This window comes from Mauremys reevesii, linkage group 7, assembly GCF_016161935.1.
Source record: "Mauremys reevesii isolate NIE-2019 linkage group 7, ASM1616193v1, whole genome shotgun sequence".
NCBI lineage: Eukaryota > Metazoa > Chordata > Testudines > Geoemydidae > Mauremys > Mauremys reevesii.
The window spans coordinates 14,189,868-14,214,979 of NC_052629.1; the positions used below are offsets into that span (position 1 = coordinate 14,189,868).

At 41.2% G+C, this 25,112-nt stretch overlaps 1 protein-coding gene across 1 annotated transcript; it reads left to right on the top strand.

Moving 5' to 3' along the window:
* The first annotated feature begins 22 nt into the window (after positions 1-22).
* On the top strand, positions 23-23,840 carry LOC120368748 (pancreatic triacylglycerol lipase-like). The gene is made up of 12 exons (XM_039481239.1): positions 23-71; positions 823-977; positions 1,600-1,725; positions 7,755-7,889; positions 9,672-9,780; positions 13,131-13,250; positions 13,506-13,625; positions 15,658-15,776; positions 16,765-16,894; positions 17,933-18,044; positions 21,962-22,129; positions 23,758-23,840. The coding sequence occupies exons 1-12, from the start codon at positions 23-25 to the stop codon at positions 23,819-23,821; spliced, it is 1,407 nt and encodes a 468-aa protein (XP_039337173.1). The 3' UTR covers positions 23,822-23,840.
* Positions 23,841-25,112: the final 1,272 nt, after the last annotated feature.

Below are 25,112 nucleotides of genomic sequence, written 5' to 3' on the forward strand. Positions count from 1 at the left end.
TTTCCTTTTTGACTTGTTCTAGATGCTTGGAATTTGGATTCTTGCACTTTTTCTACTTGGTACAGCCAGAGGTGAGGCATAGGATTTATGTCAATTTCAATACAGCATTTCTATTCTGATCACAATCATTTTCTTTTCCCAGGGCTTTGCTCTATGTGATGAAGGTTCTATGTGTAATGACTATCTGAGTTTGCAGCTCATTTGTAAGGAGGGTGAGAGGTATGGTTTACCATTCCCTCAGGAAGTCCCAGCCTCAGTTTCTGAATCTTGCAGGTTAACAAGCAGGTTTACAAAACAGGAAGTATGGGGAGATTTCTTTTCCCCCAGAATGCTGGTATCCTGGTCTTCTCCACAGGGCCACTAGATAAAGTGAAAGGATCTTTGTCCCTACTTCCTCCCTTGTGCATCCAGATTAGCATGGGCACAATCTGGCTGGCAATCAATTAGGTTCACGTTGCACAAATTGCCCATGACAAGGGACAGTGCAGAGCCAAGGGGAGCCTATGGAGGAACGTTCCCCAGAGAGTAGATCAAACCTTGTCAGGGGGAAATACATACTCCCCACTGCACGCTATCCCTATTCTGTGGGCCTGTGCAGAAGGCCTTTGCATCATTGGGGTGGATTGTGGCCCAGAGGGAGCAGTTGCTGTACTCTGCAAAGGGCAATGACTGCAGTTGTAGCTGGCCTGAATGCAGGTTGCTGTGTTCAGAAAGCACCGAGAGACCATTGGGGGAAAAGTGCTGTCGGGACAGAATGTGACAACTAGAACCTACCACATCTTTGCTCATTCACAGCCTAATAATTTGATCTGTGTGCTACAGGAAATGAAGTTTGTTATGAAAGGCTTGGGTGCTTCACAGATGATAAACCATGGGCTGGAACTATAGAAAGACCAGTGGCAAAGTTACCGTGGAGTCCAGAAAAGATAAACACCCGCTTCCTTCTTTACACAAAAAAGAATCCTAATAACTTTCAAGTAAGACCTATTGCTGTTTAAATACTGCAAGTGACACGTACACACAGAAACATCACCTTTTAGTGCTCTTGGCATTCCCAAGGCCAGTGAGAGAAATGGTCAACTCTCCAATGTGGTCAGGAGGCAGCATTTTCCAGCCCCTCTGAAATTTCTTGTCCACTGTACCACAAGTTTCACTAAGTCACAGGGGACAAAATTCTCACTGGTGGCTGCAACAGGTGATTCTTTGAATAGACCCAATAAAGACTTTCCCAACCCTATGCAAACGACAGACTGAAGGCTCCCTCACAAAAGTCACCCCTAGCCACACTTCACATTTTTCCTGTGTCTATTGAGAAATGTTAGGAAAATCTGTAGCACTGGAAGTTGTTTGGTGAGAAGTGGAAAGGACACACTAAAGGTGAAATCCTGGCTCCACTGAAATCAATGGTGAAACTTCTCAGCCCCTGTCCTGAAAACAGAGACAGACATAATGTCACATATGTAACGTTAAGTGCATGTGTAAATGACTGCAGGAGCTGGGCTTACATAATAACTGTGTTGTTTTCTATTCACATTGCTGTTTTGACAAGATTTTTATGGGAAATAGCTAAAACATTTACTATTTTAATATCCTCACCAGGAGATCACTGCAATAAATCCATCAACGATTCGCTCCTCAAATTTCGATTCAAGCAAAATAACACGTTTTATTACCCATGGATTTGTAGACCAAGGAGAAGAAAACTGGCTGTCGGACATGTGCAGGGTATGGTACTATCTGGATATTCTGTGATTCTCAAATCACTTAGTTCACATTTATGAAGGTATCCTTGTAAATTATTCATTTTCTCTATGTCTAACCAACGCATATCGTGCCATCTGGGCTGACAAGAAGAGGAAAGCTGTTCACATCTATCTTTACAAAATTAGGACATAAAATGTTGTTCACTTGAAATCTAGTCAGTTCTAGCTCCACTTCCAGGAAAAATCTTAAACAAAATGGGCCAAATTCTACTCTGTGTTGAAGTCAAAGGGCTTGTACAGACATAAATGATGACAGAGTTTGGTCCAATTAATGTTTTCTCTCTGGTATACAAAAAAAAATGCAGTAAAATGTGGCTTAGAAATTAAGGAGATTCCAGAGTTTGTTAAATGGGGAGAGATCAAGCTTGTTGCTTCCCAGTTCTGCCGATAACGAGCTGGATTAAGCTGCCAGGGCACAGGAAGGCTCTGAGGGTGGAAGGTCCACTGAGGAGAGGTGGGACGGCCCATGACACTGGACTGGGCCTGATAGCTGGGGAGAGGGCATGGCTCCTAATATACCTGTTCCGACCATCTGCCCCCGATGAATTTTTACTCATCTTCGGAACCATCTCCTCTTTTCACATTGATACAAGACGTTTTTCTGTAAGTGAGCATTTGCAATCAGAATGGGTGAGCTGGCAGGGCAAAGCTGTGCAGTTTATTCCTTTGTCTCGAGTCAGTAGCTAATTCCAGGGAAGCCTGGAGCCCAATATTTGAAAATCACATTCTTGCCTTTGTCTTGAACATTGGCACTTAAGACTGATTTTTTAAATACATTTTATATTGGTCTAGACAGACTGCTGCTATGACTGGTTACAATCCCTCTGTTTCTAAATAGGCATTAATATCAACAACTCAAATTTAGAAAATTTATAAAAAATCAATTCTCCTGGAAGAGCTGACTTGCTGTCTGGTAAAATTCTGCTACTTATTCTTTCTGACACCAACTGTGACTCACCTGCATCAATGGATGGGGGAAATTGATGGGGCAGGCGGTGAAAGGGGCACAGTCCCAGCGGCAAGGAAAGGAGATACTCACCAAGAGACAATAGGTTGCTCATCCCTTGGGAGTCTCTGGCACCCATTGGACAGTTGGGGAAGAAGGGTGCTGATTGGCCAGCATTCCCCAACTCCCAGGATTTAGCCCAGTGCAGGGGACATGTGGAGCCTTTTGGGGCTCCGTTCCAGCAGTAAAATGCTACTTCTTCATCTTTGTGCTACCAAAAAGAGCCCTCTAGTTGGCAGCTCTGCACAAAACCACCCTTTTGCAGCTCCAAAAGCAATAATACACAAACACAGGACTTTGCTAACTGTTGTCAGAGTGGTACCGGTATGGTGCTCTGCTCTTTTCAATGTTGATATCACTCGGCTGCGTGCGTGTGTTCCCTCTGTGTGCTGCCCCAGATCTGCGCAGATAGCTGACACAGCAGACCCGACGAGAACCCCCAATAACCACAGAGTCCAGTAAGATGCAAAGCCATGTCGGCTAGGTTTATTGCGCTCTTGGACACCCTTGCAGGGTCCCTGTAGATTACTTAGTTTACCGGGCGTACTTCGACAGAGTGCCTCTTGGCAATGGACCCAGCTCAGTCAGTGGCGGGACTTTTCACTGCCCCCTAGGCCGGACAAAGACACCGCCCCAGGGGTACATTCTTATACACAGGTACAAACAAGTTACACATCACTCCTGACGTACTGAGGGGCCACCCCTCTACGCAGCGAGGTTCAACCTCTCTACGTATTAAGGTGCCACCTTCTACCTTGTACATGTTGGTTCGATCAAAACAACTCTATCCATCATTTTACCCTTTTGCCCCTGTCATTGGGATGGGTCGGCCTGTCCTTTTATTATCTATGGAATGTTTCAGTATAGTGTATTCCAATGCTGTGTTTATACTTTGGTATGCTAGGTGAATATATGTTTATGCAACATCAGCCCTTTTCCTGCGAGCGTCTGTGAACTGGGCCGGCCTTCAGCTCACAGCCTCACTTTGCTTTTTAGCTAAGTCTTGTTCATTACTTTAGTTCAGGCCCCAGGCCTCATACTGGGCCTTTATCAGGGCCTGCACTTACTACATTCCCCCACTTTTTGTCTTTTTATGGGGAGGATGTTTACCCATCGTCCCGGAAAAGCATAATGTACGGACTAAAGATAACTCAGTGGGCTAAACACTGTTATGTGGCTACCTTATTTTACCATCCATACACTCATGCCCCATCTGTCTTTATAGTCTGCACATTCCCTCGTATGACTATTAGACAGACTTTATTATCCAATTATTTTAGTCCCTTATGTTGGGCCTGGGAATGTTAGGCCCGGGACCATAGATACATGGGGGGTGAGTAGCCTATATAGGTATAAATATGTATATTATGTAATATAAAATATATGTAATATATACTAATCATTTACCCCTATATATAGGTATATAACTTATAAATGATTGTTATTAATTTATAAATTAGTGTGCTTTAACTTCTTATTCCATGACATGATTGTTTGGGTGTACCACAGCAGTGCTGATTGCCATTTCCATTTCTTTGTTTACTCTACCTTGCAACTTGGCTTTCTTTGTTTGATGGAACATATAGCAGCACATGCCTATTAACACCACAACCGTTAGGGCCTGGATCCCCATTAGAAATATGCTTAGAGTGCGAACTACTGGATGTAAAGTTACATCCTCGGGGATTGCCCACCAGGGTGTTTTCACCGCTTGTTGAACCTCATCCACTTTACGCATTTGCTGCTGGATTAAGTGGGCTATTGGTATGAGGGATTCCTTAGTCCTTGTTACTAATTTATGTATATTTAAAAGTAAGAATTTTACAGGTGGAAACAAATCCACCAATAAGTTTTTTAAATGTTCATGAATAATGACCGTTTCAGTGACTATCTCTTTCATTATTAGTAGTAGGCTGAGTGTTTTAAAATACTGGGATAGGGATTGTGATAGTATGTCCCACACTGCTATGTATATGAGAAGTAAAACAAAAGTTTGGAGTAGTGACACTACCACTGAGGCCTTTATATATAAATATATTGTAATTAGTTACTACATGTACTGTCCATTCATGTTATAGGTTATCCTTAAGGCTGGTTGTCACCCTCTGGTCAGCTTTACTGGGCAGGAAACAGAAGTGGGTAGCTTCTCTGTTCCATTGGTTGATGTAGATCCAGTTGTTTCTTATGGATGCTGTCTTCCAGATAACCTACTGAATGGACAGTAACCAATTTATGAAATATTGCTGTGTCAGGATTTAATATTGGTACCCAGACACTGAATAAGTTTGTTTTGAATAACATGTGCCTCAGTTAGGATGCAGTGTCACCGACCCAAATTATGACTGGTACTAACAGGCAATTTGTTTACCCAATTTGTAGTTACTATGTAACTTAGTTTTTTTACCAATTTGTTTTTTCCTTGTTTTTATGTTGTTTGCTGCCATTCGTTTGTTGATTTGTACCTGTGTGTTGGTTAAACAATTTAGCAAGGTTATACACATTGTACATGTTGTACAGCAATTATACAATACAGCAATAATACAGCAGTACAATAATAATACAGTAGTACAGCAATAATACAGTTGTTTTTACACCGTAACAAAGTTGAAATTAAATGACAGTTTTTCTGGTCCAGCTAGTGGTTTTTAGCTGATTGTTAAATTAATTGTTCATATATGGTAGATAGAGGTGTATTTGACCAGTCTCTTATTTATAAAACACTTCATTTTTATTTTCTTGATGCTTGGTTTTTTTTTTACTGTATACAGATATGAACTGGTGTTTTTAGGGTGTGATATTTTTTGGCGTCTTTGGTCTGTGGGATGCAACTTAAACAACTTTTGTTAGTTAACATAGTAAAGTTTTTTTTGTTTGTTTTTAGTAACCCAAACTTAATACACAGTTTTAACTTAGTTTTTTTACAATGTAATAAGGACAATGTAATAGGGACCGAGCCTTTTATAACACAAGCTATACTTTTGCAATTGTTGTATAGACATTCATTTTTATTTGGGGTGCATTACTAATATTTAATACTAAATGTAACGCTTAACGGCTAAAATAAATGTTTATAATTTTTCATGAGAAGGTGTATTGCTTTTCCTTGCTGAACACTTTGTTACAGCAAAAGAGTTAGTAACATAATTTTAACTAGCTTTTTAGAGTTAATTTGCTTGTGATTCCAACTTCACTCTTGTTAACTATTTAGAAGCACAAACCTTAACAACCATTGCTTCCCATTAACATAACATAACAAAAGAAAAGCATATAAAATTAAACCAACTATAAAATTAAACCAAAATAAATTTTAAATACAGATACATGCAAATACTTTAAGGGTATTTAAGGGTATACTTTTATGATGCTTTGCTATGTTTGGGAGCCAAAGGTGGAAACCTGTTGAAAATGTTAAAACCTGTTAAAATTGTTTGGTTAGCTTTATGCATAAATTGTTATTTTAAAAGATTTTGGATATGACATTCTTATAACTATATTTATAAGTGCAAACAAGTTTATAAAAAGCCCAAACAAGAAATTGACATTTTGTTAGTATTACCTTTACCTTAATGTTGAGGTTTCCCCTTACATTTTTTCTTTGAATAACAATTTAAAAAAAAAACTTAAAAAACAAAACTGTGATTGATAAAAGAGAATTCTTTTTGTTTGCAATTGCATTATTTGTTGAGGCAGAAATATATGTACATATATTTGTAACTAAAACCTTTTTGAACTTTGCACAAAAATTGGCGCTAATACTACTATGATTACACCCCAACCATGATTTTAAAACAGTGTGGTACCACATCTTATATATATTTTAAAAGGGTATAAAATTGACTTTTGTTGCAACAAAATAAAAATAATTAAAAAAAAAATAGTCACGTGACACACACAACATAGACACAAGACACACACATGACATACAGGACAAACTTACAATTAAAAACAAATGGCGCCAAAATTCTATTAATAACTATACAAAATAACACAACCAAAAATAAAAAGTAAAAAGTTATTACCTTATTTAAAACTTGTAGCATAAATTTGATTTAAAAAAAAAATTAATGTTTGCCAAATGTACTGTATTAATTTGGTAACAAGGAATTTTGCATTACTTGATATTTAACATTATTTTAAAACTTTGCTATATGGAAATAAGAAAAGCCCATGTTTCAAATATTAGTTAGTGCTTAGGATTAGAAGCAGAGAGTGCATTTTTGCTGCTTGGCAACCATATCTTTAAGAAAGTTAGGAATAATTCCAGCTGTTGCATTCCGGAAGGGTTAAAATAATTAATTTACTGGGTTTAAAATTTTTACCTCGTTTTCTTTTTGTTTTTTGTTTTGTTCTGTTTTAAATTGCTTTATTTTTTGGAGGTTTTTGTAAAAACTATAACTTTTAACTTTTAAAACAAAAAGAGAGATATTTTTAGATATGAGCGCGGAGTGTGGTTGCATGGGTCAAAGCAATTGGGAACCTGCACAGTTGGGAATTGCGCCCCTGGTTTTATTCTGGCTGTGAGAGGAGATTGGGGGTAGTTACCTGCTCTTGTAAAACCTGAATTTGTTCCCCCAGTGTCTGTTGCTTTTGTGTGCATGCCAAATGGATAGTGGGAGTGCCCTTTTTTGCTGCAGTTAACTGTTTCTGGGCAGCTCCATGTGTTAATGCATCAATTTTAGGTGTTAACCCGCTTAATTTCAGTTTTTTACTTTGAAACTTTTTTTTATTCACTCCCCTGCGATCGAGTAGCAGCAGAATATATGCTTCTAACTGAACTTATAATTTAAAGGCTGTGTCTTCGAATCATTTACATTCAGAATCAAGATATGAATAGAGCCCTAGTGTAATATAGGGGCTGTACTTGAAAACATGTACAGGGAATTCATATGACATTTGTAAGTCTCTGACTGTGTTAAGTAATCAGCGATCTGACCCAGTGTTGATAATATTTGCTTCTGTTCTTTTTAAATCTATATTTGCACCAGAGGATGTTTGAAGTGGAAGACGTGAACTGCATCTGCGTAGACTGGAGTGGTGGGTCAAGGTGCCAATATACCCAGGCATCAAACAATATCCGTGTCGTGGGCGCTGAAGTGGCTTATTTTATAGATGTGCTTAAGGTAAGGGATCTTCTTCTCGTTCCATGATAGGATTATAGTCATAGAGCTGCTGAAATTTATTCTAATCTAAATAAACAATCACAATGAATTGTCATATAGCCAGCAAAAGACCTCCCAGCAAAAGACGGTTCTCCTCCTTTGAAGTCCTATCAACTCCCCCATAATACACAGAGTTTGAATATTTTCATGCGCGATTACTTTTATGTACTCTTGTGGATGTGAAGGGTTGGGTAGTTTTAAAGATAGAGAAGTAATGAACACAGCAAATTACCCTTTCTCAACCACGAAAGCTATAGGACCCATCTTAAGGGATACCCATACAAAAGCCTACAATAATTGGCCATTGGATAGCAACAGCCACCTCCCAGGAGGAGAGAGCAGGGTCCTCTCCCCAATCCATGAAGAAGTGTCACCTAGGTATGGGTGTTTGGGGACAGGTGGGATCTTCCCAGCTGCCCTAGGGCAGGGAGATGGGGTGTGGGTCTGTAATCAAACTAAGGGCCAGATGTTCAGCTCGTGCAAATCACATAGATCTCAGATATTAGGAATGGCAATATACAAAAACCTGTAGGAGAATTCTTCAATCTCTCTGAACACACAATAGCAGATCTAAAGGTAGCCATCCTGCAGCAAAAAAACTTCAGGACCAGGCTTCAAAGAGAAACTGCTGAGCTTCAGTTCATCTGCAAATTTGACACCATCAGCTCAGGATTAAACAAAGACTGTGAATGGCTAGCCAACTACAAAAGCAGTTTCTCCTCCCTTGGTTTTCACACCTCAACTGCTAGAAGAGGGCCTTATCCTCCCTGATTGAACTAACCTCGTTATCTCTTGCCTGCTTCTTGCTTGAATATTTATACCTGCCCCTGGAAATTTCCACTACGTGCATCCGACAAAGTGGGTATTCACCCTCAAAAGCTCATGTTCCAATACGTCTGTTAGTCTATAAGGTGCCACAGGACTCTTTGCTGCTTTTATAGATCTACTGATGTCAATGTAACTCACCATTTTACACCACATGAGGCTCTGGGGGGCATTTTCAAAGGCACAAAGGGCCAGTAGGGGCCTAATTCCAGTTGAAAGTCAGTAGGAATTAGGCACCTAACTGCCATTTTTGCCTTTGAAAATCTCTCCCTCTGTCCCTAAATCTAATGACTTAAAAATGCTTGCAACTAGACCTGAGTGAAGCTATGAGGAGAGGGATGGTTCCTAATATTTTCTGAACTAATTTGCCTGTGGCTAGCGTAAATACTAGAGGGCTGGCTCTCCATTGCCTTGCAGCCTGCGTTGTCAATTACATCTGTGAAAATTACAAATCGGAATGGTAGTGTTTAGCACTCACATTGAACTGGTGCTCACTCCAACAGTGGAGAATCAGGCCTTAGCAGAGTGTGGGTGTCTTACATAAGAGCGGCCGTGAATTTTTTTCCCCTTGACATTCATGGATCGGCTAAAACAATGTCCATAGGAAGCCAAATACACTTCCGTTCACTGTGGGGCAGGGAATAAGGGGTCTGGCTGGTGGAATCATGACTATGCACTGCCAAAATCTCACATGTGTGCAGAAGTTGCAGAGGTTAATAATGCCTTGAGGCTGTAGTAGCAGCAACTGAATGACTCTGTTACTGCTCTACATCCTGGACTCTGTCCTCCTTCCAATTCCATGGACCTCTGCTCTGTGCAGCCCAGTTCTGGCTTTAGTTGTGTAAACCAGAGCTTCTCTCTAGGCCTCATATTAGAGAAATATAGATTCCCTTTTGTTACAATTGATGTTTTCCTCAGGAACAATATGGATATTCTCCTTCCAAAGTCCATTTCATTGCCCATAGCCTTGGAGCACACGCTGCAGGGGAGACAGGAAGAAGGAGGCCAGGCCTTGGAAGAATAACTGGTAGGTTACTGAATTATAGCTCAATCTGTACCAATGAAGAATTTGAAGAGAGCATTGTTAGACCTTAACATTACCTCACGTTTTTTTACTAAAACAACTACAGTATCTGACTGAAGGAAAACCCTGCAGTGTAATGAACTGGTGGGTGGGTGTGTGTGTGTGTGTGTGTGTGTGTGTGTGTGTGTGTGTGTGTGTGTGTGTGTGTGTGTGTGTGTGCGCACGCGCATGCATGGGTGTGTTTGTCATTGGCCCCTACAGGATGGAATCAGAACTGTACAACTGTATCATAACCTCATATTGCTAACAGCCAAAATTGTGCCCTTCCTCAATAACACCATCCCACCCTCAGGAAGGTATTACCCAGGTGGGAATCTTCATAAGGATCCCTTCAGGGTGTTCTTGCCGTAACTTTAATCTTTGGGGGAGGAGGTATATGCCCCCTGAAGAATGTCCCTGAGATCTTCTTACATCAGGGCTGAATTTGTCCCCAAGAATCCCTGCATGAAGTGTAGTGGGCAGGAGATGGTTAGCTGCATGGGGTAGTGATCTGCACCAGCATCCCATCCCTAGGATATGACTGGCCTCTGCTCTGTACACCAGGTCCTCTTTTGTCAGCCGTGCTCTAAGGATGGTCCCAGGGAGCATGGGCTATTCTGGCTCAGTACATAATGACTTAACATTGTGACACTGTGGTATTTACCTGAACCAGTGTTAATGAGTCTGATTTTTCCCAAAGCATTTGCCCAACCCTATTATGACAATGTAGGCTTGACCTGGTGATTCCCACTTTCCTTATCCTGGCAGATTTTCTCCTATCATTTCTTTCTCTCATTAAGCCAGCTTGTGCAGGTGCAGCAGTATGTCCCGTATTTAAGATCACCCACTGTTTGGAGGCTCGGCAAAGTGTGCTGTAGGCAGCACAGTAGTGAGCGGAGTTAATTGTTTGGTGCCATGGTTTTGCTGCCCAATATCCATTCCCAGAAAAGGATTAATTGAAATTGATGTAGCGAAGACAGATTTTTGAGCCTTCAAATATAACCCTTTAATCTCCCTGCTTTGCCAGGTTTACATCAAAGCCTTCACATCTGGGCAATGCATTTACACACATTATTTTTAATTGATGCTATTTTTCCAGCAGATTTTTTTTAGTTTAATTTCTTAGGTTTTAAAAAACAACAGGAAAACAAAAATGTGCAGCGAAACTGACCATAGCAATTGTTTTAGGGCTTGATCCTGCAAGATGCTGAGCACTTTGGCCCCAATCTAGCCAACCATTTAAGCATGTGTTTAACTTAAAGGATGTGAGTGGTCCTATTGGTCTCAATGGAACTACTCCAATGCTTAAGGTTAAGCACATGCTAAAGAGCTTTGCTGGAGCATGGACAGAGCACTCAGCATCTTGCAGGATCAGGCCCTATGAACTATTAAGGTATTAAGTCAAACCCTAACCCCCTCTCCCTTAAGCTCCTTGGATGCAGCAGGCTTGAACTGCAGTAGAAATGCCACTGTTCCATTGTGCAGAGGAGAGCAAGCAGCATCACAGAAAGTGCAAAAGGATTCCACAATCACCTGCATAACCCCAGCACAATGCTCCACGGTGGCTGTCTCCAGGGGATTGTGCAAGTGATTCATAAGTGGGTGGGAAGAGTGACACCAGCATGGCCATTGAGTCTGCCAACTGCACAGAGTCACTGGCTGCAAAACCTTCTTTGAATTAAAAGAGAGAGAGAGCACAACAGCCTGTGGCCACTACTACAGCTCGTGGGCCAGAATAATAGCTGCAGACAGTGTTCAGTACCCTGGCGCTGGGTTGGATGGATGGGCGGAGAATTCCCTCCTTTCAGCAGCCACATACGTGACTCACACAAAGCTCCTTTACACCAGGGCTGTGGCGTTCACATTTTATGAATATAGTCCAGACAAGCTGCAACTTGACTATTTTTAGTAATGTTATTCATTATGCCAAGAGAGCTCCTGCATAGCAAACCGATCTATCACGTAATACACATTTACTTACCTATTTCTGAAAATACAGCTAATGTATCCCCCGGACTTCAGTGTCAGGCTGTTTTACAGACATATTCAGCAGTCACCCGGACAAGTTGTTTGTTTGGACTCCTCATTCAGCACACAGGCCAGACCAAGAGGAATGTGCATTAGGCAGAAAAGCTGCCCCTCATGCACAGAAGCCAATTTCAGATGTTATTAACTTAACTTTTTTCCATTATAGCATCTTCCAAAGAGTCTGGGCCTGCCAACCCTTGGACTAGTAGTCTCCAAAATTCAACTTAAAAACATAACTAAAGCTGCTGCCCAGGGAAAGCATCAGATACCAGCACAGGATAATAAGTACTTTGTAATTTACAGGATTTTACAAGCACCTGAGATGGATGCAGTGAATGAGAAAGAAAATGAGTCTCAGTTTTATGCTAATGTCAAAAGTAGGTGTCTAAAGTTAGGCTATGTCTGTACTTGCAATTGAAGGACAAAACTTTTGTTGTTCACAGCTACTTAAGCCTCCCACCCCCTGAAAGACAAAAGTTTTGCCACGGCAAGTGCCTGTGTGAATGCCCGCGTTGTCGGCAGAAGCACATTCCTGTCGATAACGTGAACCCCGCTTGTTGGGGATGGACGTATTTTGTGGGCAAAAGTGCCGACAAACAGCATTCATACAGCCTGACTTTTAGCAACACGGCTATGTTGCTAAAAGCTGTGTAATGTAGACATGGGCTTAGGCTCCAAAATCTGTCTCTAGGCCCCTAAATAAGCATCGTGATTTTCAAGCATGCTGAGCACCCAACAGCTCCCACTGACTTCAAGCACTTCTGAGAAACAGACCACTCAGGATATGGATTTAGGAGCCTCAGTTTAGGCACTCTAAAAAAAAAAATCTTAACCTAAAACAACAATCTATTGTTGGAATTCAAGACTAAACATTTACGAGGCCAGATCCTTAGCTGGCAAGAATTGGTATAATTCCATTGACTTCAATGGAGCTACCAATCTACACCAGCTGGAGATCTGTCTCACATTGTTTACCAGTGCCGTAACTAGGCAGTTTAGTGCCTGGGTGAGCACGCATATTTGCACCTCTACCATTTTTTTACCCCATTTTACCACCCCCCACAGCTTTGCTTCCTGGGCTGTTACCCTGCTTACCCTGCTTTGGTTACAGCCTTGGCATTTACCACTGAGAGATTGATCACACTATATATTTCTTAGCGACTCTAATTCTGAAGTAAATAAAACTATGTAGCCTCCATAGACCCATCTTCAATTATTTACAGTAGTATAGCTAGCTAGCTATATTTATGTGCACGCACATTTAATTGTGGATATATTTCTTTAAGGACTGGATCCTGCTCAGCCTTATTTTCAAGGTACTCCAGTTGGAGTCAGACTGGATAAGACTGATGCAACCTTTGTTGATATTATTCATACTGATTCAGCTCCCACAATTCCAAATCTGGGTAAGTTTCCAGCTGCATTGTATTATTATTATTGATTTGTCCTGTGGTAGCACCTAGGAGTCCCAGTCACAGAATATGAGGCCATTGCAGTAGGTGCTGTACAAATACAGGAAAAAACAACAAAAAAACCCACCAATTCTTGCCTCAAAGATCTTACAAACTATAGCCCTATAGCATTATGTAGAGCTGCTGCCAGGAAATACATGATAGTATTTAAATTAAAATTTGCTTACCCCCCCCTTACAAACATTGCAGGTTTTGGAATGAGCCAGGCTATAGGACATCTTGATTTTTATCCCAACGGAGGAATACAAATGCCAGGATGCAAGAAGAATCCTGTTTCACAGATTGTTGACATTGATGGAATCTGGGAAGGTAAATATGTTAAGCAGATGATGACTTCAAAATGTATTTAGCTAACATAGCAGCAATCTTCTTATTTCAACAATTTTTGATTATTTTCTTTATGAATGCCAACAATTACAGCCACAAATAACAGTGAAACTGATAGTATGGTCCAAATGCACTCTGGGGGACACATTCTGGTAGAAGGATCAAAGAATGAGTAGCATGAAGGATTTGCTTTAGGAAAAACATGATGAGGTTGAGGTTTGGTGTCTTTAGCTCCAACCATCCAGAGTGTCTGCATTGTCAAGTAGTGGGTATCTGTACAAGGTTCGGGGCAAGGAGCAATAACAATAGTTCCTGCCTTCCACATGTGTTTGGGCTCCATGGGTCTGCAAAGACCCAGATCCCACCAGCCATGTTCCTTCAAGGACCTTGGCTGACCCACTCTTCAAACTATCCAGCTTTGGATCTAATGGAGCAAGATTAACTGGAGTTTATTGTAAATAGTCCATCATGCTGCCAAATAACAGGAACAAACTTCAGTGTGATTGTTCCAGTGCCCCTTGCACTGTTCTTAGGTAACTCTGCAATAGAAACAAATATTCATTAATTGGTCTATCTCATCTGACACTGCTGCCAGTTATCAGAGAAACAAACCCTACTCAAACTGTGCCAGAAGTTTAGCTCTGGAACAACAACATTCAACTTTGTTTCTATTATGTAGTCACCTGGCAGCCGCACTGGGTGGGAGTGGGAACAATAACATTCATGCCTATTTCTGCTATGGGATCTCTGGCTTCAATTGTTTTGTGAGCTTTGGCAGCTAAATTCAAATGTGTTTCTGTTCTGTTGTTACCTGTTAGCAATTTGTGTTGCACTGGAACAATGTAATTTTTATTTCTATTATTAGGCAGTTGGAAAGAGTTTGGCATATGATAGATCATGCACATTCACATTTGTTCCTTATTTTGTATATTCCAAATCCTGTTGTTGTTATTATTGTTGTTAAGAATCCTGTACATAGTGCCATAAATTTACATTGTACCTGACAGAACATTAATAAAGCACATACCCTGCCCCCCAAAAAACTTGCAGTCTAAGATCCCAAAACTGCCAAAGGATCTGCAAGCATGAACCTTTACACCTTTGGGAAATCACATTAATAAATCAAACCATACAGTAAGGACAACACCCCAGCTATAGCAGACATATTTTCTCTCTTTTATAAAACCTGAACATTTTCCTGGGATTTCTTTCCTAGCCCTTTCCTATATTATTATGAGCACCTTAAAAATTAAGATTCTATGAATCTCTTGCAATTACTGGCCTATTTCTGCTGTTTTTACTCACGAATTCTTGCCTGTGTAAGCACCGAAGAGCAAGCTCTTTATTAATAATGATGCACAAAACCCCCTTGCACTTAATTACTTCTTTTTTTAACCTAAACCCAGAACATTTAAGGAATTTTAGTACAAAATAACATATTTAAAATAATAACACGCCCCTTCGCCCCCTCTCCCCCCAAATAATCAGGTGGTCAGATCCTCAGTCTGCATAAATCAGCATTTCTCCAGGAAGCTCAGTGTTAAGGAGGACATAATACTTAACACTGAAGTTTGTTTACTTTTATATAACAATAAGGTGAGCTGTTTCCTACCGATACCCTTTATTCATATTGGCGCGCATTAATGCAATTAATCACACAATGTGGGGCTACTCATGTGAGTAAGTATTCACCAACATGAACAAGGATTGCACAATCAGCCTCTATGTTTGTTACACACCTGCATTTTACACGTACTATGTACTATTTTACATGCATATTTTGTACTATGTGCATTTCACAAAGGGTAAATTGAGTCACTGAAGAAATAGGTCTCAAACTGCAACTCAGGTGCTGCCCAGAATTGTGACAATGTAACTTGGGGATTTACAAATCATTCAAATGACATGATCAGTTCAATACCACGATTCCGGTCTAAATAGAGGGAACAGAAAAGAAAAACCTAACAACCAATAGCTTTGCAGTACGATATGTAATAGGAGCTTCTTTCCACAGGAACTCGTGACTTTGTTGCTTGTAATCATTTGCGAAGCTACAAGTATTATTCTGACAGCATCATCTCTCCCGACGGCTTTCTAGGATACACCTGTGCTTCATATGACACTTTTCAGACAGTAAGTCATTCTCACATCCCGGCGGATGAGCGGCACTTGTCTGTGCATCTGCATGAGGTAGAACCAGAGTCTATTTGGCTCAGGCCACTTTGCACTGCGTGAGTGCAGGCCTAAGGGGAAGGAAGGGGTGCGCTGGGGCATTAGGGGATGGGGCTAAGGCACAGAAGGGGCATGGTGGAGCAGAGTTATGCCTGGCTCTACAGTGGCCTGAGGTTCCTGAGAGACCTCATGCCAGTGGCATACCTTAGAGCTGCTCTCTCACCCCGCTGGGTCAAAGAGGGGCTCAGGCAGGGCGAAGAATCTGCCCCAGTAATTATTTATTGCGCACATCCAAGGAGAAGTGAGCACAGCAAATAATTTTGAAATAAAATCATTTACCTTAAGGTTCAGAGCATGCTCTGTGACTCCCCTGACGACCTGATGGCCTCAAGGAACAAATACAGATGGACTGTGGCCTAGAGTCACTGCCTTCTCCTTTGTCTCATAGCTCCATCTATGACTGAGCGCTGTCAGCTAACACTGTAGCAGGCTCATCAGCCTAGCTATGTGGCCCACCCACCACTGGAGGGGAACAGAGCTCCACACGCCAGGGGTAAATAACAATAATACCTAGCACTTACATAAACCTTTGCATCGTCAAAGCACTTTACAACCACTCATTAGATGAGCCGGGGAGAGCATGATTCCTGTCTGCTACCCCCATTCTAAAGCACTCAGTTTAAGAGAAGGAACTTAGAGAAATGGAGACGCCTCCTCCTAGTGAACAGCAAACTGTGATGAAGTACAAAAGAGACATCCATGCCTTCATAATCCATGAGGTGCCAGACAGGGCCCTTCCACCTCCTGCTCTCTCTAGGGTGACTTTATTTCAAGCTGAGTTAGAGTTAGCCCATAGCCATGGCTTAGCAGCATTTTTCTGTGGCCAAATGATTTTTTTCCTGTCTCCTTGGGATAGAGCCTCATTAATTGGCGCATGTATTTCGATTAGGAAAACTGCTTCCCATGCCCCAAAGGCGGATGCCCCCAAATGGGTCACTATGCGGATAAGTTTAAGGACAGAGTTACTTCTGGGATCCAGAAACTTTATCTGAACACTGGAGAGGCCAAGGCTTTTGCTCGTAAGTTCCTGCTTTTTTACTTGCTTCTACTTAAACATGAGCACCAACATAATTTAAAATATTTCCCTCTCACTTTAAATTAGTTTTACTGGACAAAGGCCTTTACCGTGGTGGAGGAGCAGGACAAAGGCCCTTACCGTACCATCATGCCCCCTCCCCTCCTTGTCTTGACAACATCAGTCCCAGAAAGCCCCCAACATAACTCCATAGGTGTGGTTTGACTTCTATATTTTGGGGGACAGCTCCAGTCTGGCCAATGGAGCTATGTGTGGGGTGGGAGGAGCAAATTCCATGCCAGCCCAAGGCTTACAGTTTGGGGGTGAAATGCCCCCTCACCCCCTAAACTATGCCCATGCATAACTCCTTCCCCTTATGCTGGGGGTGGGGATGCAGCTGGAGTAGGAGGTAGCATAGCCACCTTTCTCAGCTGTAAGTCAATGGAAAGTTCCCTTAGATGGACTACTCCTCTGGCCGTCAGATGCTTTAAGTCCTCTTTGCCCTGATTATGGGCCAGAAAATCCAGTCATCACTCTTCAGGGTTGTTCCTTACAACACCCCTAAGTTGTGAATAGATACTCTCCTGGTCACTATGACATGCAATATATTCCTTCTATCACAGTATGGACTATTTTTCACAAATAAACACAAAGTCCATGAATTTCCTCTGCCTTGGATCTTTGTGTAGTCATTCACGCTGTGCAAACTGGGAATAAAATGCTACTACTAGTGTGAGCGGAGAATTGTGATTTGCTAGGGTTTTACACTCATTTTGCACAGCTGTAAATGACTGCAGAGTGTGCAAAGCAGTGGAAAAGCAGGCTCCTAGTATTCTCCTATAAAAACATTCTCTTCTATACTATGCTATTCTCGTCATTCCAATCAGGTCAGGATTTACTCTTGAGCTCAAAGTGAAGCGACGGTCATGTTTTTCCTCTGTTTTGTCCTGAAACATACAGTACTGATAGAAAATGAAAATTTGGCATGTTGTGTTTGTTTCTATGTGGGTACAATCTAATTCATTTTATTTCTACTGTGTAGGTTGGAGGTATAAAGTATCGGTGGCAATTGCTGGAAAGAGTAAAGTGAGTGGGTATGTAAATATTGCCCTGTACGGCGCTGGAGGAAACACAAAGCAATATGAAATTGTTCAGTAAGTTCAGTATTATAATGAAAAATGAGCTTCTCTGCTATTAGAATATTTAATTCATCTATTTTTAATTAATGCTTCTTCTTAATTTATAGGCCAAATGCTGCTCTCACATACAGTGGTGTAAATCCATATTAACTGTATTGACTCTGGATTTATATCAGAAGAAGAGTTAGAATTTAACCCTGCTTCTCGGATAACTATAAGGATACAAGAACCTGGGCCTAGATCCTGATCTCAGTTATACCATATAACTTAACTGAATTCTAAAATGATACTATGGATTTACACTAGTATAATTCTGATCCCTTATCTTTTGCATGTTTGTAAAATGTTGTATCAGTTTATGGTGCTCTCTCATAGGCAGTGCTACCAGCTCAGCCTATAATCAGGATTGCCTGACACTTTCTTTCACAAAACCCTACTTTTGTGTGCTCGTTACTTTGCCAAACTTTAACCATTTCTGCTGAAATTTTCTCTGTCAGGTGTCTGCCTTGGACAGAAAGACAGGCAGATATTACAGTTTAGCTAGAATAGTTCAGGTGTTTCTGAGAAAGAGATGAGGGGAAAATACAGTGTTTTGCCCATGTTAAAGAAATCCTTGCAACCATTTTGCTGAGAAGTTCTAAGGCCTTCATGCTTTAGAGCAGAAACTTTAAATTTACCAGTGGGGTCATCCTGGTGTCAGGACTGTGTCTTTTGCCATCTCCATGAACATTCATCCACATTTCTGAAAAATCTCAGTTTGCACCTGCTTAGTAAAGACCTGTTAGAGTTTGATGTTAAATTCTCCAAAGAATCCATCTGCACTGAGTATGCTCCAGCCCCTCACAGCTGTTGTCTGCAACCACATTGTCCATGCATCATCCCAACAAAGCTATTGAGTATGCTCTATCCCATGGCTGCAGGGGCTGAGCAACACTTTCCCTGCAGATGTTGCGCTAGGCAGCCAGGAGCCACTGTGGTACCAGGCCCAGGAACTGAGAGTAGGGACACTGTGTCTGTTGTACCCTCAATGCTCCCTCACGCCTGGCAGCAAGGAGGAGAAGGAAACAGCCTAACTGGAATGCGGAGATGTGAGGAGGTGCAAGAAACTGGGAAAGAACAGGGGAGAGGGGGCTGCTGGAGCCAAAGTGCAGGGGATGGATGGGGGTGAGGGGCATGGAAGCAAAGAGGGAGGGAGCAGGAGCCAGGGGGTGGAGGTTTGATGTGACGGGGCAGGGATAGAGGAAGATGGATGGCATGTGGTGAAGTAATTTAAAAGAGAATATGCAACTGTAAAAAGAACAGGAGTACTTAGTACTTTGTTAGAGACTAACAAATTTATTTGAGCATAAGCTTTCGTGGGCTACAGCCCACTTCATCAGATGCACAGAATGGAACATATAGTAAGGAGATATATGTACACATACAGAGAACATGAAAAAGTGGGAGTTGTCCTACCAACTCTAAGAAGCTAATTAATTAAGATGAGCTATTATCAGCAGGAGAAAAAAAACTTTTGCAGTGATAATCAAGATGGCCCATTTCAGACAGTTTGACAAAAAGGCATGAGGATATTTAACATGGGGAAATAGATTCAATGTGTGTAATGGCTCAGCCATTCCCAGTCTCTATTCAAGCCTAAATTGATGGTATCTAGTTTGCATATTAATTCAATTTCAGCAGTTTCTCATTGGAGTCTGTTTTTTAAGCTTTTCTGTTGCAAGATTGCCACCTTTAAGTCTGTTATTGAGTGACCAGAGAGGTTGAAGTGTTCTCCTACTGTTTTTGAATGTTATGATTCCTGATGTCAGATTTGTGTCCATTTATTCTTTTGTGTAGAGACTGTCTGGTTTGGCCAATGTACATGGCAGAGGGGCATCAATTTAGGATTGAATCTATTTCCCCATGTTAAGTATCCTTACACCTTCTTGTCAAACTGTCTGAAATGGGCCATCTTGCTTATCACTACAAAAGTTTTTTTCCTCCTGCTGATAATCGCTCATCTTAATTAATTAGCCTCTTAGAGTTGGTTGGGCAACTCCCACCTTTTCATGTTCTCTGTATGTGTATATATATATCTCCTTACTATATGTTCCATTCTATGCATCGGATGAAGTGAGCTGTAGCCCACAAATAAATTTGTTAGTCTCTAAGGTGCCACAAGTACTCCTGTTCTTTTTGCGGATACAGACTAACATGGCTGCTACCCTGAAACCTGTCACTATGCAACTGTGTAATTTGAGGCTGTATCATAATACATACACACAAAAAGGCCAAATTAAAGTTGTGTGGACAGCCTTATATCTGGTATTTCCTAGTGCTTGACTTTGGAACATTAACAATGCTCTTGAATTTTTTTGGGGTGTAATTATATATAAACTTACATGTATGCTGCCAAAGGGTTCAGCATGAGCAAGCTGGACTTTTTAAAAGAGCCTAAACTCCCTTTGAAGTTGAAGTTGTAGATACCCAAATGCTCTTGAAACTCAGTGGCACCTAGGTTCTTTGTTCTCTTAGGCTCTTTTGAAAATCCCAGCGGTAATGCACATTGAATAAAGCTATGTATTGCAAAGCATTGCAATTTTCTGCTGCAATGTGAGTTTATTTTGATTTCCTGAGTTAACAATCCTGTTCATTTTTGGTGCTAGCAGTACAAATATGTTAGTGCTGGATTATTATTTAGCTGGCATAGTTAGTAATATATTATGCTGCCATGGAAATTTGGAAGGGTAGTAGATCTAATGGGAAGATATTTTAAGTGATTTTCATTATAAATTATGTTCAGCTAGATTTGATTTAGATTCTCAAGGGATGCTAACAGAAGCTCTGGCACAAAATACTTACCAAGTAAATTCTGCTTGATGGGCAACCCACACACATATACTTTGCCAATTTGTGTCTCTCTTTGTATCCTTTCCCCACACCCATCCCATGCATTCTCTATGCCTGGAACTGCCTTCCTTACCCCATTCGACTTGTCACCTCCCTCTTCTCTTTTAAATCACTTCTCAAAGCCCACTTCATTAATGAGTTCTTTGTGCAAGTAAATGGAGCTACTCTGGATTTATGCCACTGTAGATGAGAGCAGAATTTGGTTCCTTGTCTCTAATAGAAGAAAAGGCCTGGTGTGCAAAGAGCAGTCAGAAAAGAGCTGCACAGAAAAGACCTTCAAGAAGTCGATTTTTTTGGTTTGATTCTTGCTAGATCCTCCCCTTTCCCAAAGGTTCTTCCTGCATGACCAATCCAACCATGTCAGAGACTCGGTGAAAATGTCTCCTGGATGAGTCTACACACCTACATTTTGTAGCACATATGGCACCATGCCTGTGTTTTGCAAATGAACTGAAGATAAAACAGGTTTAACGTATGTGCAAAACACGGCCAAGACCCTGCCTACGCTACCAAATGTAACCATGCTGCAGCCAAGCCTCAGGCACTGTGTTGTAATTGGATCCCCTGGAACACCATATTTTAATATAGGTGAGGCACTATAGAGCATGGGCATGCCAGGCAAACATCCCTTTGGTCAGCAGGTAATGCATTCTGATGAACTTTGATTTCATATGAGGACAGGGAAATTTCATTTACAAATTTTTATATAACATGAACGTTTACATGATATTGAGGTAACCGAGACCATAGAATGGGTTACCTAAGGAGGTGGTGGAATGTCCATCCTTAGAGGTTTTTAAGGCCCGGCTTGACAAAGCCCTGGCTGGGATGATTTAGTTGGGATTGGTCCTGCTTTCAGCAGGGGGTTGGACTAGATGACCTCCTGAGGTCTCTTCCAACCCTAATCTTCTGTGATCCTTACTCTTTGACAAACTGAAGGCCATGTTTACTATCAATATGCTACTATAGCTACTCAAACAACTACACTGTATTGGTAATTAATATTAAACCTCATTGGACATTATATACGTTTGTTCTTGAAGGGGGACCCTCAAACCAGGCGAAACATATGCCAACTTCATTGACGTTGAACTTAATGTTGGGACAATTACAAAAGTTAAATTTCTTTGGAACAACCATATCCTAAACCCAACCCTACCCACACTAGGAGCAGCAGCGGTCACAGTACAAGCTGGAGAAGATGGAAATGTGTATGTATATTTATTGTGAAAATCTCAAATTCTTTAGGAGCTACAAGGACAGCATGACATATGAGGGTAATAGTGCTTGCACAAGAACAGCTATTTAGAGTTTTAAAATAAAAAAAGAGGAAAAGTTTAAATTTCCTTCCTCACAAGATACCGATGTAGCATACTGGTACATTAAATATTTCTGTCAGATATTGTCAAGGAAAAATTATAAAAACATCTGGATTTGGCTTCAAGAAGAGCAAAGTTTTTGTATAAACCTCTGTGTTTCGGGTAGGAAAGATTAACTTAACCATGGCTTAGGTAATCAGCACAGCTCTTTCCAGACATCGGGCTATTGGGTACTGCAATTTTATACTAGAAATGGCCATCAGTGTTTAAAACTTACATCAGGGGGTCTGATTCACTGTCCATTGAAGTCAATAGGAGTCTTCCCACTGATTTTAATGGGTGTTGGATCAGGCTCTGTAAGACTAAGAGGTAATGATAATATGTCTTCAGTTCCCACAGAGCTAGTAGTTATAAATTGTGCTTAAAAGACCTGATCCAAAGCCCACTGAACTCCACAGAAAGACTTCAGTTGACTTAATTGGATTTTGGATCAGGCCTTAAGACTGTAGAAGCAGTGTACTGCATGGCAGTTACTGATTGGAAGGTGCTTATTAAGTTAATTCTTTCAAAACAGCATGTTTCAATCAGTTACCCACTAATTGTGTTGTGTTACCTTTTCTGCCTTTCTGAATGGAGACACAATGAAGTGGGAGGTACATTCAATGGGTCATGGATATAATTAAAAAAAAAATCACACAACTAAGGGCTAGTCTACACTTACGAGCCGGGTCGACGCGGTGAGTTCGACTTCTCGGAGTTCGAACTATCGCGTCTAATCTGGACGCGCTAGTTCGAACTCCGGAAGCGATAGTTCGAACTCCGGTACTCCACCACTGCAAAAGGCGGTGGCGGAGTCGACCTTGGAGCCGCGGACTTCGATTCCGCGGCGTCTGGATGGGTGAGTAGTTCGAACTAGGGTACTTCGAATTCAGCTACACTATTCACGTAGCTGAATTTGCGTACCCTAGTTCGACCCCGCTTCTTAGTGTGGACCAGCCCTAAAGTCCATTCACTTGAAATAGAGTTGTGCTGGGGGAATCTCAAGCAAACCAAAATCTTCACAGACCAGTGAATTATGGTACAGCAGAGCATACAAGTCTACTTCTGGTTTTTGCATTCAACAGATCAACATGCTGAGGGATACTGTTCCCAAAAACATCCCATCAGCTATTCTATTTATTCATGTTTTGGCAAACACCGAGCAATCATCATCTCTCTAATGCTGGTGGCCTGCAAATTCAACAGGAAAGGTATAAAACCAAAGGAATGAAGCCAAAAAAGAGAGGCCAACCAATCAGGATGATTAGAGTCCCTTGGTGGTTTAGCAGGAAATACTATTTCACATTTAGCAACCCAAAGCATTTGCTTGTTCTTTTGTGCCAATGTAACAATATTCTATCATAACTTTGTCAAAAAACAAATTAGGTTGGCTTATTCTATTAAAAAAACACTGGTACAATTACAAAAAATAAATAAATCTAGACACACTAAAAACACTTTACATATTTTTTTCTCCTCAGGTTTAATTTCTGTGGCAGCGAAACTGTGCGAGAGAACGTTCTGCAAACTCTTACATCTTGCTAACAACATACAAAAATGTCAGCCCTGTCTGTTAATATTAATAAAAGTTGATAATGCATAACTGTCCCACTTGTTTTATCATCATTAGTTGTATTCTGGTAGAACCCAAAAGGTGCTAGCCACTGTGCAAATGTACAAGAAGACACGCTCCCTGTGTAGAGGGACTTAAAATGTTCAAAGATGCAAACATATGGAACATAGGGAACAAGGATATGGTACATAAGCATAGTGATCAAGGAGGTTGTCATTTGTTAAGGAGGTGAATTGGTTGTCTCAGATCAGAGGACATACTGAAGTAAATCCTGATCTCAGTTACTCCCATCTGACCCCATTGAAGTCTCTGGAGCTGCACAGGTACAACTGAGTGCAGAGTTTAGCCCAGCTAATGTTTCCACAACCTGATATAAGTCTCACATTGCCCAATGCATAAAAACAGACAGACTGAGTCTGAGCATCCAGAGAGGTCACACAGAGGCAAGTGAACATGGACAAGCTGTGGATGAAGAAGCGAAGGAGAAAGGGTGTTTGTGAAAGCATAATTTTTGATAACTCTTACAGTCCTGCTCCATACGGGCACTCATAGGTCACACAGGATCCAATACTAAGCTGGCTTGTGCAGGCAGGCACAATAGCCCCTTAAGTAGTGAGCATGTTCCATTGTGGCCATACTGGTGAGTCAAAAAAACAGAGGACCCATCCAGGGGAATCTGCATCCACTTACCCACTCAGCATGTGACCTCCACAGCCGGTCTCCACAAGAAAACATGAGAGATGTACATGTGTGAGGGACATGGCTACTGGGTACATTCATAGCACATACAGCAGCAGAGTGGCTGCTACCCCATCTATAATCAGCAGTAGCCAGACATAGCCTGGTTGCATGGCCACCGTAGCCTGCAACATGATGTCAGGGCTCATTGCATCTTGCAACCTCTTGACATTGCAGCACCTGGTCCTTTTTATCACAGCAGTGCTGTCCTACAGAATCTGGCTCACAAATTTCAGTCACTCCTCTTAGGGCACCTTCTACAGGGATATTAACTTCCTAACGCTGAGGGAGATTTTTGCCTTTGTTTTTCATTCCTCAAGGCTTGGTATAAGCAGATACTTGCCCACACTCTTGTTTTGACAGTCGTGATATTCTCAGCATGATCCTCTGCCATAGCCACTTCAGCAGACCATATAATTTTAACAAATACCTAACAGAATCAGGACATTAAAATTGACAATGGTATAATAAAAAAATCCTTCTTTAATAATGAACTGGAACAGCTTCCCCCTTGTTTTAGCAGAA